A 15,939-nucleotide genomic window follows, 5' to 3' on the forward strand; every position below is an offset into this window, starting at 1 on the left:
AGGAACCAGAACAGAAAGGAACAGGAAGGAACAGAAAAGGAGAAGAAGAGAGAGAAACAGAAGGGCTCAGGAACAAGAAGGTGGAAGGGACCCTAAGAACCCACGAGAATCCATGGTGAAGGGTCAGGCAGATTAAGGGTACCGGATCCCAAGTTGGTGGAGGAGAAACTACCCTCAGCCAAAGACCGGTCGTCGTGATCATTTATTGGTGCGGCACCTCATCAAACCTGCGAGGAAGGCACCATATAGGACAGCGGAGGACGGGGCCCACGTTTAACCGCACAAGTCCGCGGCAGCTGGACAAAAGTGGGTCACTGGTGAGGCAGGCCAGAGAAAGGACAAAAGGGGGTCCTGAGCCATACTTCTGAACTGCCTGGGAGTTGACCGAGCCCCACACCTGGTGGACGCAGCACGGCTCAGGCGGTCACTACTGGTGCCAAAGTGACCCGGAGCACATGAACTGTGAGTAAAGACCCTGGACTGTAACTTGTTGTCTGTGTGCTCCTTCGCGCCTCCAGCACTACCGGTACTGGGACTCTCACCACCATCACTCCCACCATCCACTACACTGCCCTGGGGCTGCACTCTTCCCGTGGGGAGTCACACCACCTCAGCTGCACCCACCATCAGCCCCAGCGGTCTGCCCTGCAGCGGCGGTTCCTAATGACCGCAAATCCACGGGTGGCGTAGTCGGACATTATCTAAAGTACAGTAGCAGACTACCATTGGTCTGACCCCCCTGACCCGTGGGACCGGGCCGCCACTACTACTCCCAGCGTCTCCCTGTCGCCCGGTTCCGCGTGCCCCACGGCCCAGGGGGCGAGTCACTAATACATGAGTTAGTAGGCATGTCATTACAGAAGTTATTTCAGAAGAAGAATCAACGGCATCGAGGCCTTCGAAAGGTGGTGCTGGAGAAGGATGTTATTAATACCATGGATGGCAAGAAGAACAAACAAATGAAATTTGGAGCAAATCAAGCCAGACTTGTCACTAGAAGCAAGGATCACCAAGCTACGACTTGTCTACTTTGGACACATCATACGAAGAGAGCGATCACTGGAGAAGGACATCATGGTCGGAAGGAACAAGGCAAAGTAGAGGACCAGCAACCCAATGGCTTGATACAATCAAGATAATGGTGGAGAAGACCCTGTTGGACCTATCTAAGCATGTACAAGATTGATCTTCCTACAAAGCATTCATCCATTAAGTCACCATGGCTTGAGATTGAGATGAAGGCAGGTATATAATAAATCATATTATTACTGTTTATCTAGGTGTTAACTAGCTACCATGGAATATTAGTCAAAACTTTATATACTGGTTTTGGGATTAACAGAAATTGATGAAGGTTTGAAGGTTAGAGAGGGTCGAGTTCTCCCAAATATCTCTGACCTCTCATGGTGGTTGGGCTGAATTCTCAGGTCAATGCAAGTGTCTTTTTCCATCTCATCAGAGACCTCATCCCCGAAATCCCCCAAGTATCTATTACAATGGCAGATAATTGGGTAAAGTCAGAATTTTCAGAGTCTCCAAAAAAAGAGAATTGCAAAGATTAAGAAATTGAAGCTGAAACATAATTGTACGGAATCGATCGGAGAAAAAAGCAATTTGAGAATTTCTGAAAAGAAACATTTACGTTGCAGCTCGATAAGTGTGAGAACACTTGACTTCAAGTCGCTTTTCATTTTTTTTTAAGTTGAAATCTGAACATTGCCATTCTCGTATCAAGAAATTCGACTTTTTGTGATTTTTAAAAGGGTACGTTCTGCAAAAGACATGTGCCTTACAGATGTATCGATTGCCATGTGCTGCTCTTCTCTGGGTCAATGCACCAAGTCTGGAGACCTGAATGAGATATTCAGATATTGACTAATATAGTTAAGTGCAGATATAACTTCTGCACCATCTAATTATGTGCTATGACTAAGCAAAGAGTACGCGGAGGGAGAGCGGGACATGAAAGTGGATAAGATTGACCGATTAACGGCATTTACCAGAGATTTGTTCCTGCTGTCAAACCATTTGCCTTCTTCAATACATATAAAATAATCCAGCAATGCTCAATACCTGCGAGTTATGGAATTATTGGGTTGTCTAGAGTCTAAATGTTTTCATATTTTACCCGGGAGCTTAAAAATATTTCCATTGCTTCCTGCTGATCTAATGTCTCTGCTTTATTTTCTTCAAATATTCTAAGCAAACAGTATACACGAAATGTAAAAGTCACTTTTCTTCTTCTTCAATCTTAAAGTAATATTCCAGGGGTTAAAAAAAAAATAGGTAGTTCTGACATAATCTGCCTAAAAGAAGGATACATGATCTGCAGGACCAGTAACAGGCACATGGAGGTTTATGGAAGGGAAAAAGAGGTAATCGGCCAACCTTCGAGGGGGGACAGTTACTATAAGTGTGAAAACCATTTGTATTCCCATAGGAACCCTGGTAGACCTTGTTTGGTCAGGGTGTGGTGCAAGGAGTGTAGGAACAGACCCGACTGGTCAGAAATGGAAGAATGGTCCATGAGTAGAGATGAGCCACCCCAAACAGAAACGTTCGGCTTTCATACCGAACAGTTAATGTTCGGTGCTAAATGCCGAAGACAGACTTTCCTCGGAATTCCGGTGCAATGTTCAGAATTCCGAGAGAGAGAGAATATTTTTATTTCCAGTTCAAGTCTCCTTTATTTTCAATGGGGTTCTGTTTGAAGTTTGGGTACCGTTCTTAAACCCGAACCGAACTTTGGAATCAAGTTCGGGTCGGGTATCAGAACCCCCGAACTTCCACCGGTTCGCTAATACCTATCCATGAGGACTGGGCTCCAGCACCAAGGAGAAAATGTTAAAAGACAACTTTTATTCTACACTTAAAAACATCATTAAAAAAGCAAAAAAAGATAAAAAATATTAAGGATCCATAAGCTTCGGCGTTTCCGGTTAGCAAACCTTACTCATTTCTGTTGCGTTCTGCTGACCTAGCGTAAATAAATAGTATACTCTAAATGTAAAAGTTTATTTTCTTTTCAAAAAGTATTATTCCACGGGGAAAAAAATAACAAAAAATTAGACAGTTCTGATATAACCTACGCAAAAGAAGAACACAAGATCCGCAGGACCTGTAACAGGCACAGGGAGGTTTAGGTGCAGATAGTAGAGCACTATGGGGGGCAGCCCCTCGTGACTTTGTAATGTAGAGATAATTACTATTTGCACAGAAGACTCTTTGTTACACCTGTTGAGTAAGCTAATAATGCACCATGAGTGATGTACTGCTCCCGCCGGTCATGAATCCTGATTTAAACCCCCCATTCTCATGGGATCAATGCTGTTGAGCCCCTTGATATCTAAAGGTTCAACTGCCAGTCTAATGTGTATCGGGGTCCCGAACAATTGGAGATATTGATCTGCCATATCAAATTTTGTGTCCCATCACAACCACAAAGCTCTCGATAATAGCTTTTTTTTTTCATTCTGGACAACCCCTTTAAGGACAGTGGTGGGGTAGAGGTAAAAGTCACTGGTGTCCTTGAGGGCTATAAAAAAAGTCAAAACAAAAATCATGTAAGGTGATATGTAATTTGCCGTGATATTGGAGGCCAGTTGGGCGACCCTCTTGTAAAATTAGACCTCTAATTCTCTTCGATTGCAAATTTTAGTTCTATGTATCAAAGCGATGGAAAATAAAATGCGCAGAATGATAAGAGGAGGCCGAGCTTCACGGCGCGCTCCACTTATGATCCCACCGGCAGCTGTACATTTTGGTAAACAACTTGTTTACTCTGATCCGATGCCAGCTTCATTTCATGCCCAGCAGAACTACTTTTTAAGTCTGAAATCATCACCCAGATTCGATGCCCAGTTTACTTAATTAGTAAGGTCTGCAGATTACAGGAGCGGAGCGCAGGAGCGGCTTCAGTCACATTTATTATCTGTCTTACCAAAAGCAAAAAATTCTCCAACAAGTGAAGTTAGCGGGAGAGGAAACAAGAAGAGTCAGTGCCCCAGCATCGGAAAGCCTGAGCAAGAAGCCCAGTGGCATCCAGGGCTGGTCAGGGGGCGGCAGCTGCAGCCAGACCATTTTATGAAAGCTTCACACTTTCAGATACTGTACATTTAGTGTGATGCCGATCAGGGAGATCAAATCTACAAAAGAACATAAAGATGCAGCAGCTGACGGGTCTGGACAATATATATCCTTAAGCTGTCATATGCTCATTCATCCATCACTCCCGACTATTCATACACATGCACGCTCGGCTCTACTGAGAGAGCAAATGTTCTATAAGGCGAGAGGGGACTTAGCAGTGGCCAGACCTTAATATATAATATTTATCTAGCTCATATCTATTTATCCATCTATATACATTGTATTCTATCTACATTGTCATCTATTTATCTATCCATTCATTTATCCGTCCATCCACCCATTTGTCTATCCATCCATCCATCCATCCATTCATTTATGCATCCGTTCATCCATCCATTCATTTATCCGTCCATCCACCCATTCATTTATCCATCCGTTCATCCATCCATCCATTTATCCATCCGTTCATCCATCCATTCTTCCATCCATCCATTTATTTGCCCACCCATTCAGTTATCTGTTTATCCATCCATTCATTCATCCGTCCATCCATTCATTTATCCGTCTGTCCGCTTGTGCATCCATCCATTCATTTGTCCATCCACCCACCCATCTATTCATTTGTCCATCCACCCACCCATCCATTCATTTATCTGTCCATCCATACATCTGTCCTCCCATCCATTGATTTATCCGTCTTCCAGCCCGCCCATCTGTCCATTTGTCCATCCGTCCATCTATTAATTTATCTGTCCATTCGCTTATCTATTTATCCATTTGTCCATCCATTCATTTATCTGTCTGACCATCCAGCCATCCATTCATTCATCCATCTGTCCATCCAATCATTTGTCATCTGACCATGCATCCATCTATCCGTCCGTCCGCCCATCCATTGATTCATCCATTCATTTATTGTCTTCCCGCCCGTCCATTTGTCCCTCCGCCCACCTATTCATTTATCTGCCGATTCGCCCATCCATTTATCCATCCATCCACTCATCTGTCTGTCCATCCATTAATTTATTTATCCATACGTCCATCTATTTATGTATACATCCATCCATCAGTCTTCCCACCCGCCTGTCCATCCTTCTATTCATTAGTCTATTTGTCCATCTGTCCATCCATTCATTCATCCATTCGTCCACGCAAAATCTATCACTCTATCTACAGTAGGTCATGTATTTCTACCTCATATCCATCTATCTACTATACTATCTTTTGTTATATCTTCCTTGTATTCTATCCTTCTATCTCACATGTATCCATCAATTATCTCTCCCATCTGCTGACAGCTTGTATCATCTAATGTCTGATGTATAAGATCTTTTGTAAAATTAATAAAAAGCACTTTAGAGAAGTTTGTGAAATCCCAGTTTCCACCATGAATTCTTTTCTATATAGATGTTACTCCATTGCAGTAGGACGCTGTACACACTTTACTGCTGTGTGCAGATGGCACTTTTATCTCCAGCTGTGTCCTACAAGCATATAAATACAGCAGGAATAATCAGTGAGTGTCCCACATGAAAGTGGAGGGAAGTGAGAGGTGACGCTCCAGGAGAGACTATAAGTTCCTGCTCTACGTGAAGATCCTCCATGCTGAGCGCAGATCTGCGGGGTCTGACAGCGAGACCGCCCCAAGCCAAGCTCTCCATCACTGATAACTCAGACATTAATGGACAACCAAGAGCAAAGCAGCCGACCCGATCATCAAGAATATACAAAATAATAATATCTAATTCATGGAAATAAACTGGATGTATCAAGAAGAAAGGCAATAATTCTCTCTGGCCGCATCTCCTACTGGGAGATCTCCAGATGAGGCCAAAGATCTACTTCAATATTGAGGAACAAAGCCAAAAATAAAAGTCCAAGATAATGTCTTATCAGATTTATGGATAACGTGGTTATTTGATCAATAGATAGATATGAGATAGATGATACATAGATAGATAAATTATATATATATGAGATAGATAGATAGATAGATAGATAGATAGATAGATAGAGGGATATATAATAGAGATAGATAGGAAATAGATACATACTGTAATAGATAGATAGATAGATAGGAAATAGATACATAATAGATAGATAGATAGATAGATAGATAGGAAATAGATACATAATAGATAGATATATAGATAGATAGATAATAGATAGATAGAGGGATACATAGATAGAGGAGATAGATAGATAGATAGATAGATAGATAGATAGATAGATAGATAGATAGATAGATAGAGGGATAGATAGATAGATAGATAGATAGATAGATAGATAGATAGATAGATAGATAGATAGATAGATAGATAGATAGAGGGATAGATAGATAGATAGACAGATAGATAGATAGATAGATAGATAGATAGATAGATAGATAGATAGATAGATAGATAGATACTGTAGATGAATAGTCATACTAATATAGAATACAGAAATAAATTAACATGGAGAGAAAGACTGATTAGACAGATGATACATAGTCTGCCTATATCCATCTGTCTAGAGCACAAAGAGAAAAATATGACACAAAGATAATCTATCTCCTTATCTGTCATTTATTTCTTTATGTTCTAGAATAGATCTATAGATAGACTGATGAATAGACGGATGGAAGGAAAAACGGACAGAAAGACGGACGGACCAAACGATGGACAAACCAAAATCCGGGCAAACTAAAAGCCGGATGGACTGAAAGCCGGACAGACTGACAGTCCGAAAAATGGACAGAGAAGAACCGACAGACTGCAAGAGATGTAAAAACGGATCTTTGGACCGAAAGACAGCCGGACCAACAGACGGAAAGAAGGCGAGATCTACAGACCGAAAGGTGGATGAACTGACAAAATTAATGACGGACGGACCGACAGATCAAAAGACAGATGGACGAATATATGGACAGAACGAAAGCTGGACTGACAAACAGAAGGTCAATCAGATCAAAATACAGATGAAAAGACAGACCAAAAGAGACGGAAAAAAGGATAGACAGACGGACTGGCAGACGGACCAAAAGACAACTAGACAGACAGACTGAAAGACAGCCAGACCAACAGGCCAAAAGACGGACGAACCGACGGCCTGAAAGAAGGGCAAACTGACTGACAAAAGTGTGGATGAACTGACAGACCGAAAGACCGACGGACCTACGGACTAAAAGACTGACAGACCAATGGACCTGGACAGATGGACCTAAAGACCGATGGACCGAGATATCAATGGAACGAAAGACCGATGGACCAAGAGACTGAAAGACGGCCGGATCGACGGACTGAAAGGTGGATGACAGACCGATTGACAGACGGACCAAAAGATGGAAAGGCCGAAAGCCGGACTGACCAAATGTTGGACGGACTGAAAGACCGAAAAATAGACAAACCAAAAGGCGGACAGATGGATCGACATACCAAAAGAGATGGAGAAACGGATTGACAGACCAAAAGAGATGGAAAGACGGACCAAAAGACAACTGGATCGACGGACCAAAAGACGGAGAAACCGATGCACCGAAAGACGGACAAACCGAGGGACCAAAAGACTGACAGACCGAAAGAAGGATAGACCAAAGAACCCGGACGGACCGACAGATCGAAAGACTGACAGACAGACCGAAAGATCGACAGGCTCTCAGAACAAATGATGGACGGGCTGAGAGATGGGCCGGACGACGGACTAAAAGAGATGAAAAGATGGATCGACAGACCGAAATAGACTGAAAGATGGACGGAAAGATAGACAGACCGAAAAACAGACAGATTGACCGCCTGAAAGAGACGAAAAGAAATATGTGGCAGTGATAGATATACGATAAATAGATAGACAGTCGGATAGATAGATGATAGATATATGATTGATAGAAAGATAGACAGACAGACGTACAGATGACAGATACAGATAGGACATAGATGTAGACATGAGATGATAGATATGAGTTGCAGACATTGTGACATTTCAGGATCGCTCACCTTCTCCTCCTGTGATTACTTTTGTGCCATTATTTCCATTCAGTGTTAATATCTCTTATCGCAGCAGAAACACGTTCACAGGAGATAAAAAAGAAAACCCATCCCGATTACTGACTGAAAGTTCTCCACCCAAACCACCGGCGTCATAATGACCCATCTGCACACAACAATAAGTGATTTCAGCCTCCGCTAAAATCCAGATTCTTAAAAACCGTCTCTGAAGGGTAATCACAGGGATTTGCCCAAACCTCTCAATTTGCTCTTTTTTTTCTTCACAATATTAGTTTTCTGCCAAAGTGTTTGAATTTGACAAGTAAAAAGAAAAAAAGAGCCTCAGGATTACGTCCGCGCCGGGCAATCAGCAGTAAGTAAATTTCTTTACAGCTTTTAGCTTGTCATAGAAAACCACTACGTATCCATCATGGTTAATGGAGCCCTGACAAATCGCCCATCATTGTAATTAAAGGCGGCCTGTATACCCTGCTGATGTGGACAAATACGCTGGAGGAGAAGCATATGGACGGGGACCAGAAAAAAATGGAATCTAATATCCCCTTTTTTTTTGCTTTTGGCGAGCCAGCCGTAAAGGAAAAGGCACATCAATAACGTCCGCCATTTGTCACCGGCACCATCTGGACTCCAAGCCGGAAGCTGCCAAGAGCGTATGAAACATTTTAATTTCATTGTCATCCCGTTAGATCACATACCCTGTGTGATTTGTCAAATACGGGCTTGCACGCGTCCTCCGAGAGGTCCGCCGAGCACGGGCGACCGCTAGTTAATGAAATGCACAGACGAGCCGTTAAGTGGCTCAACACGGTCAATTCATTCCCACGATCGCAACGTCAATTAGAGGGACTTAAATTACAACCGTACGACCGAGCTGCGTTTAATTGAAAAGCTGGAAGACAATGAATCCCCCGCAATTACTAACCTAGAATTGGACCGCGTCATTGGCAACGGCGAATGTCCGGATAACAGATGAGAATTAGCGAGTCTGGGGGGATGAGCGTGGCGCTTAGGTATGAACGCGAGACCATGAACCAATGTATCTCGGGAGAGAATCTGCCTTTCCTTTATCCATACATTGTAACATTGTATACAGACGTAGCAGAGCTGAATTTATAATATTTTCCAAACGTTTATAACAAAATTGCTCAAGATTTGAAAAACAAATGTCTACTTTCATCCAGAAAAAAATAGCACCCAGTGAAGTTCCAAATAAATTGAGATCAGCCGCAGTACCACACACAACCTATAGTCAGGTGTGGAGCTGTTTTTTTATATGACTTTTTATTTTTTACTTAAATAAATGTATTTTTGGCAAAAAATATTTTTTTGTAATTGAGTTCTGATAAAAATTCTGTATTCTTTGCTTTCTTAGTGTTGCACTGTCTATTACTGGCTGCAGAACGAGTTAACTCAGAATTTGTCAGTGATATGAGTCTAAGGAGAATTTATAACCATAATCGTCTTCTTCTGTGATCCTCTAAGCTGATTTATAACCACAGATCACATGCAAGTTGAATTTTGTGGTAAAGCAAACTAGGAGAAGCTCTGAGGATAGATAATAGTTATAAGGAAGATATATAATGGAAATATATAAACTAGGAGGGACTCAGAAGATAGATAAGGCTTCTAAAGAAAACAGGAGATGGATAATAATAAAATGTATAAACTAGGAGGAGCTCAGAAGATAGATAATGGTTATAAGGAAGATAGATAATGGAAATATATAAACTAGGAGGAGCTCAGGAGATGGATAATAGTCATAAGGAAGATAAATAATGGAAATATATAAACTAGGAGGTGTTCAGAAGATAGATAATCGTTAAAAAGGAGATAGTAGATAATGGTGAGAACTAAACTAGGAGGAGCTCATAAGATAGATAATTGTTATAAGGAAGATAGATAATGGAAATATATAAACTAGGAGGAGCACAGGAGATAGATAATAGTCATAAGGAAGATAGATAATGGAAATATATAAACCAGGAGTAGCTGCGGAGATAGATAATAGTCATAAGGAAGATAGACAATGGAAATATATAAACTAGAAGGTGTTCAGAAGACAGATAATCGTTAAAAAGGAGATAGTAGATAATGGTGAAAACTAAACTAGGAAGAGCTCAGAAGATCGATAATGGTTATAAGGAAGATAGATAATGGAAATATAAAAACAAGGAGAGGCTCAGAAGATTGATAATGCTTCTAAAGAAAACAGGAGATGGATAATAATAAAATGTATAAACTAGGAGGAGCTCAGAAGATAGATTATAAGGAAGATAGATAATGGAAATATATAAACTAGGAGGTGTTCAGAAGATAGACAATCGTTCAAAAGGAGATAGTAGATAATGGTGAGAACTAAACTAGAAAGAGCTCAGAAGATAGATAATGGTTATAAGGAAGATAGATAATGGAAATATAAAAACAAGGAGAGGCTCAGAAGATTGATAATGCTTCTAAAGAAAACAGCATATGGATAATAATAAAATGTATAAACTAGGAGGACCTCAGAAGATAGATTATAAGGAAGATAGATAATGGAAATATATAAACTAGGAGGAGCTCAGAAGATAGCTAATCGTTATAAAGAAGATACAGTAGAAGATAGTTAACAGGAATAAACTACGAGAAGCTTAGTGGATAGATAATGGTTCTAGAGAAGATAGGTAATGGTAATAAATAAACTAGAAGGAGCTCAGAAGATGGATAATGGTTCTAAAGAAGACAGAATATAGATAATAATAAAATGTATAAACTAGGAGGAGCTCAGAAGATAGATAATGGTCATAAAGGAGAGGGTAGACAATGGTAATAAATAAACCAGGAGGAGCTCAGAGGATAGATAATGTTTATAATGGAGACAGAATATAGATAATGGTAATATATAAACTAGGAAGAGCTCAGAAGATAGATAATGGTTACAAGCTCTCCTCAGAACAAGATTAATGAAGGTTTCTTAGTTTGCTCATTCTGCCACCAGCCTTAGAAAGTGCAGCACAGAGATTTTATAAGGCAAGTGATGCAACATTTTTAATGAAACCCAATTGAAATAATGATTGATAGCCAAAAATACATGCATTTAAGTAAAAAAAAATTCCCTTAAGGGTGTCCATAGTCTTTAATATTTGACTGGTGTGGGTCTTACTTTATGAACATGGTGATGGTGCATAGAAGCACTGCATTCTTTTCATTGCTTCCCAGGGTTGTGGCCCTGCCTGGTGATGCATTTTAGAAGAAGCCAGTGGTGTTTTGATGAATGAGATTGACCTGCAGTACCATAGTCACTACCATATATAGTGGTAAAACTACGGGAAAAAAGGCAGTGCATGACAATGCTCAGCTGATTGGTGTTTTGCATTAAGTGGTGTTATTAGATATTAGTTGTAAGCTTTCCTCTGAGCAAGATCACTGAAGGATTCTTAGTTAGCTTATTCTGCAGCCAACAACACAAAGCTTATAAAAGGAAAACAGTGGGAAAATTTTAATGAAACCCAATTGCAAAATTAATTTTTAGCCAATAATACACACAATTATGCAAACAAAAATTCCCAAAAAAGTGTCAATATTCTTTAATATTTCACTGGTGTTTGTCAGACTTTAGGAACAGAGTTAATGTACCTTATAACCACTGCATTCTTTCATTCTTTACTGGGGTTGTGACCCTGCCTGGTACTGCAGTTTATGGGAGCTCAGTGAATGAGGTTGACCTGCGGCACCAGGCACGGTCACTGCCATGTCCAGCGCTGCTCCTGGTCAAACAAGAAAGAAAAGACAGTGCATGGCATTTTTTTCATTAAGTGGTGCTATGAGGTCACTGATTTCTTAAAAATGTCACGTCTTGCCATGTTTTTGTGAATGTTGTACTCCAGGCTGAAATCAAGTCATTCCAAAATTCAATTAATTGAAATCAATGGAAACCTCAAGAGAAGTAGTTTGCATCCTTGGCTCCAATGTGTATGTGATCTCCTCCGCTTGAGTACTAGTGTACTTAGAAAAGAGACATTGGCATAGGCACAATATTAATTAAAAAAAGGAAAAGTGGAGCAGAGAAGAGTCCGAGTCCAATTGCATCCATTCGGTAACTGGGTGAATTAAGGCAACTTTCCAAGGCCTCTGTAAAGCTGACCATAGTTCCCAATGTTAGACTGAAGAACATTGGACCCACCACAGGATTTGATTCTGAGGGCCCACCTTTCTTCCCCACTCAAGAGCCCCATAGCAGCTGCAAGGTTTTCACTATGAACTCTCCTGAAGGAGAAGCTAGGGCCCACCAGAGGATTCTCCCGTTCTCCGGTGGGCCAGTCCAACCCTGATAGTACCTGTATACAGTCACATGAGGATGTGCACAGCTCAAGCCAATGAAGTATGTACAATAAAGACAGTCCTTCTACCTACTCAGGGATTAAAAGGATTCATCACCAATTATGGGTCCACAAATTCACCAGCATGTAGCTGATAGAGGTGAGCTAAGCGATTCACATGACCTTAGTCCACCGGCCAAGTCCGTATTCCGATTGATCGGAGACTTACGAACCACCTCCTACCTGACCACATCACTGGCTCTTCTTTCGATTAGCCAGCCTACCACAACATCATTACGATATGACGACTAATCGAAATAGGTCCCACTGTCAGAGGCAGTTCGCAGGGCTCTCAACCAGCAGTCATAAAATATGGACATGGCTACAGGACCAGGGTCGTGAGCAGGGTTGGACTGGCCCACCAGAGAACCGGAGAATCCTCTGGTGGGCCCTGACTTCTCCTTCAAGAGAGTCGATGGTGCAAACCTTGCAGCTGCTATGGGGCTCTTGAGTGAGGGAGAAAGGTGGTTCCTCAGAATCAAATCCTCTGGTGGGCCCAATGTTCTTCAGTCTGACACTGGTCCTGAGTATATATTTGATCATCTCTAGAAGCAGGAATTTAGCCAAAAATGTGTGGGTCAAAACAGACCATATTGGTGTTTGGTATAAAGAAAAGATGAGCCCTGGACTCAAGTCCATCAACATCATGCATGTAAACCGCATGCGTCCAATGCCACTAGAGCGGAATTCTGGACTTATCTCTAAAAATTTGTTGTTACTTGTTTTATTTCTTGCATTTCGACATGGTCACAATGCCGGTGGGTTAGTGACCCCAGACTTGGCAACCTTAAACCAGAAGGGAAAGACAGATATCACATAATTTTGTTCTGGGTGGCAAAACCCAGCATCACAATGGAGGACCAGTCCCATCATTACTATGGAACTACTTCTATTGTAAATGGTGCACAAATCACTCCACTAATTGGTGAAATACTCTCCCAACAAAGAGGAGAGGAACATCTCTGACCACATCAAGACTTTTTAGGATAGAAAAATTCCTTACAAGCAAATTATGAGCAGCCAATCAATCAATAAGAATTGGAACTTACCTTGCCAACAATTTTTGGAAACGGTGTTCTCTGATTCTCCGGAATAGCGATAGGAGGTGCCACAATTGATCTCCTGTGTCTCAAAAGTGCAAGATGTCTTGGTGCTTTGAGCATGTTCTGTAGGGGAGAACAAAAAAAAATTTAAATGAAAATGTACAAGATCGCTAAAATAATAAAAAAAAACTTCAAAAAGTTTTAAAAGATTGGAAAACAGCGCCACACTTGTTCACGGGTTAATATTGGTATTGCAGTTATGTTTTTCTAATCCTCAAAAGATTTGCAGGAGCCTGGACCAGTGTCCACGCCTGTAGTCAATGTACACCAGACAAGAACCCTGTGACCCTCCTTTTACCAGTGACGTCCCGGAACCTCTTCTGATTAGTAGACATGCGTCTTGTTACAATGTAATGATGTCACATTGGCCTATCAGAAGAGGCGCCAGGTAGGAGAAGGTCTTGAGGGCTCTGGATTAGTGATGTGGCAACCAGACAAGACTCCTTTGGATACTTTTGCTCAACTCTACTCACAACCCCTTTAATGTTTTTGTTTTCAAAAAGTTTTTGACTAGTTTGGAACCGACAATCATCTGGAAAAGCATAAAATTTGGGTCAATCAAGTCTGAGGAACCTCTTGATAAGTAATTTCTTCGTCTTGTCTAAAAACCCCATTACTTAATCATTTTTGATGATCTTCAGGGATATTTTTTTTTCTGTTTCGAAGAGTCAAATGTTCCAATCTGTATTTGAAGACTTCATACATTACTCTTTTTCTTGGAAACTTCATTAAGTTCTTGTCATGGGAATAAGCGAGAATGTTGTAAACATATTGATCTTGTCACTGGAAGCATTTAAAAGGCTACGTGTAAGGTGGGCCCTTACGGAGCTCATTATTAGTTACCGGAATAGATGTTGCTTTTCTGGTCATTTAGAGACTTCGATAAATTAGTCTTGATGGTGTCAAATTGTCAAGTGTTGGATATGAATCAAATTATTCCCAAGTTCCGTATTGATCTTTATGAAAAATTTTCAAGAGTTTCTTTTATAAAGCTTTTACTGACAGTCCCCAACCCTAACTTGTCAGAAAAAGTAGGACACATCATTCAAGACCTCGTTTTATATTGATTGCTCAGAAGCAGTGGATCTGACCTTCGCCGAGCAAAACCCAACATGGACTTTACAAATTTTAACCTTACACCATGTAAGTTGCCTCTTCGGAGAGGAAGAAGGCTTGAACTCTAGTGCCTCCCTTTAACGAGCCTTGCCATATGGCTTAGGATAAAAGCCAAACCAGAATCTCAATTTCCAGACACGTGTTTCAGGGTGTTGCCCCTCCTCAGTGCAAAACAAGAGATCTGATTTGGTTGTTTGAGAGGCTTCAGACAGGGGCAACACCCTGAAACACATGTCTGTAAATTGAGATTCTGGTTTGGCTTTTATCCTAAGTCATATGCCAAGGCTCATTAACCCCTTCGCAACCCTGGGATTTTCCGTTTTTGCATTTTCGTTTTTTGCTCCCCTTGTTCCCAGAGCCATAGCGTTTTTATTTTTTGGTCAATATGGCCGTGTGAGGGCTTATTTTTTGCGGGATGAGTTGTACTTTTGAACGACATTACTGGTTTTACCATATCGTGTACAGAAGAGCGGGAAAAAAATTCCAAGTGCCGTGAAATTGCAAAAAAAGTGCAATACCACAATGTTTTTTTTACATTTTTTTACCACCTTCACTGAATGCTAAAACTGACCTGCCATTATTATTCTCTAAGTCATTACGAGTTCGTAGACACCAAACATGTATAGGTTCTTTGTCATTTAAGTGGTGAAAAAAAATTCCAAAGTTTGCTAAAAAAAAATGGCGCCATTTTCCAAGACCAGTAGCGTCTCCATTTTCTGGGATCTGGGGCTGGGTGAGGGCTTATTTTTTGTGCGCCGAGCTGAAGTTTTTATTGATACCATCTTGGTGTAGATCCGACGTTTTGATCGCCCGTTATTGCATTTTATTGCAATTTTAGAGCGACCAAAAAAACGTAATTCTGGCGTTTAGAATTTTTTTCTCGTTACGCCGTTTACCGATCGGATTAATTCTTTTTTTATATTGATAGATCGGGCGATTATGAACGAGACGATACAAAATATGTGTATGTGGATGTTTTTTTATTATTTTATTTTGAATCGGGCAAAAGGGGGGTGATTTAAACTTTTATATTTTTTTTAAATTTTTTAATATTTTTAAAAACTTTTTTTTTCACTTTTTGCTTACTTCAATAGTCTCCATAGAAGACTAGAAGCAGCAATTACCTGATCGACTCTGCTACATAGAGGGGATGAACAAATCACCACTATGTAGCAGAAATGCTCCTGTGCTATGAGCGCCGACCACTATGTGGCACTCATAGTGATTAGCACATGACAACCACTGGGGTCTGCTGCAGACCCAGGGTTGTCATGCCCATGCATCGGT

General features: G+C 40.9%; 1 protein-coding gene across 1 annotated transcript in view; it reads right to left on the minus strand.

The window, feature by feature from the left end:
- CDH13 (cadherin 13) overlaps window positions 1-15,939 on the minus strand; it is a 1,051,953-nt gene that overhangs the window by 626,067 nt on the left and 409,947 nt on the right. The window contains exon 4 of the mRNA XM_073659781.1: window positions 13,483-13,599. Within this exon, the coding sequence (XP_073515882.1) occupies window positions 13,483-13,599 (117 nt within the window). The remainder of the gene's footprint in view (window positions 1-13,482; window positions 13,600-15,939) is intronic.

This window comes from Phyllobates terribilis, unplaced genomic scaffold (assembly GCF_046119375.1).
Source record: "Phyllobates terribilis strain yellow unplaced genomic scaffold, ASM4611937v1 Scaffold_14__1_contigs__length_39327217, whole genome shotgun sequence".
Taxonomy (NCBI): domain Eukaryota; kingdom Metazoa; phylum Chordata; class Amphibia; order Anura; family Dendrobatidae; genus Phyllobates; species Phyllobates terribilis.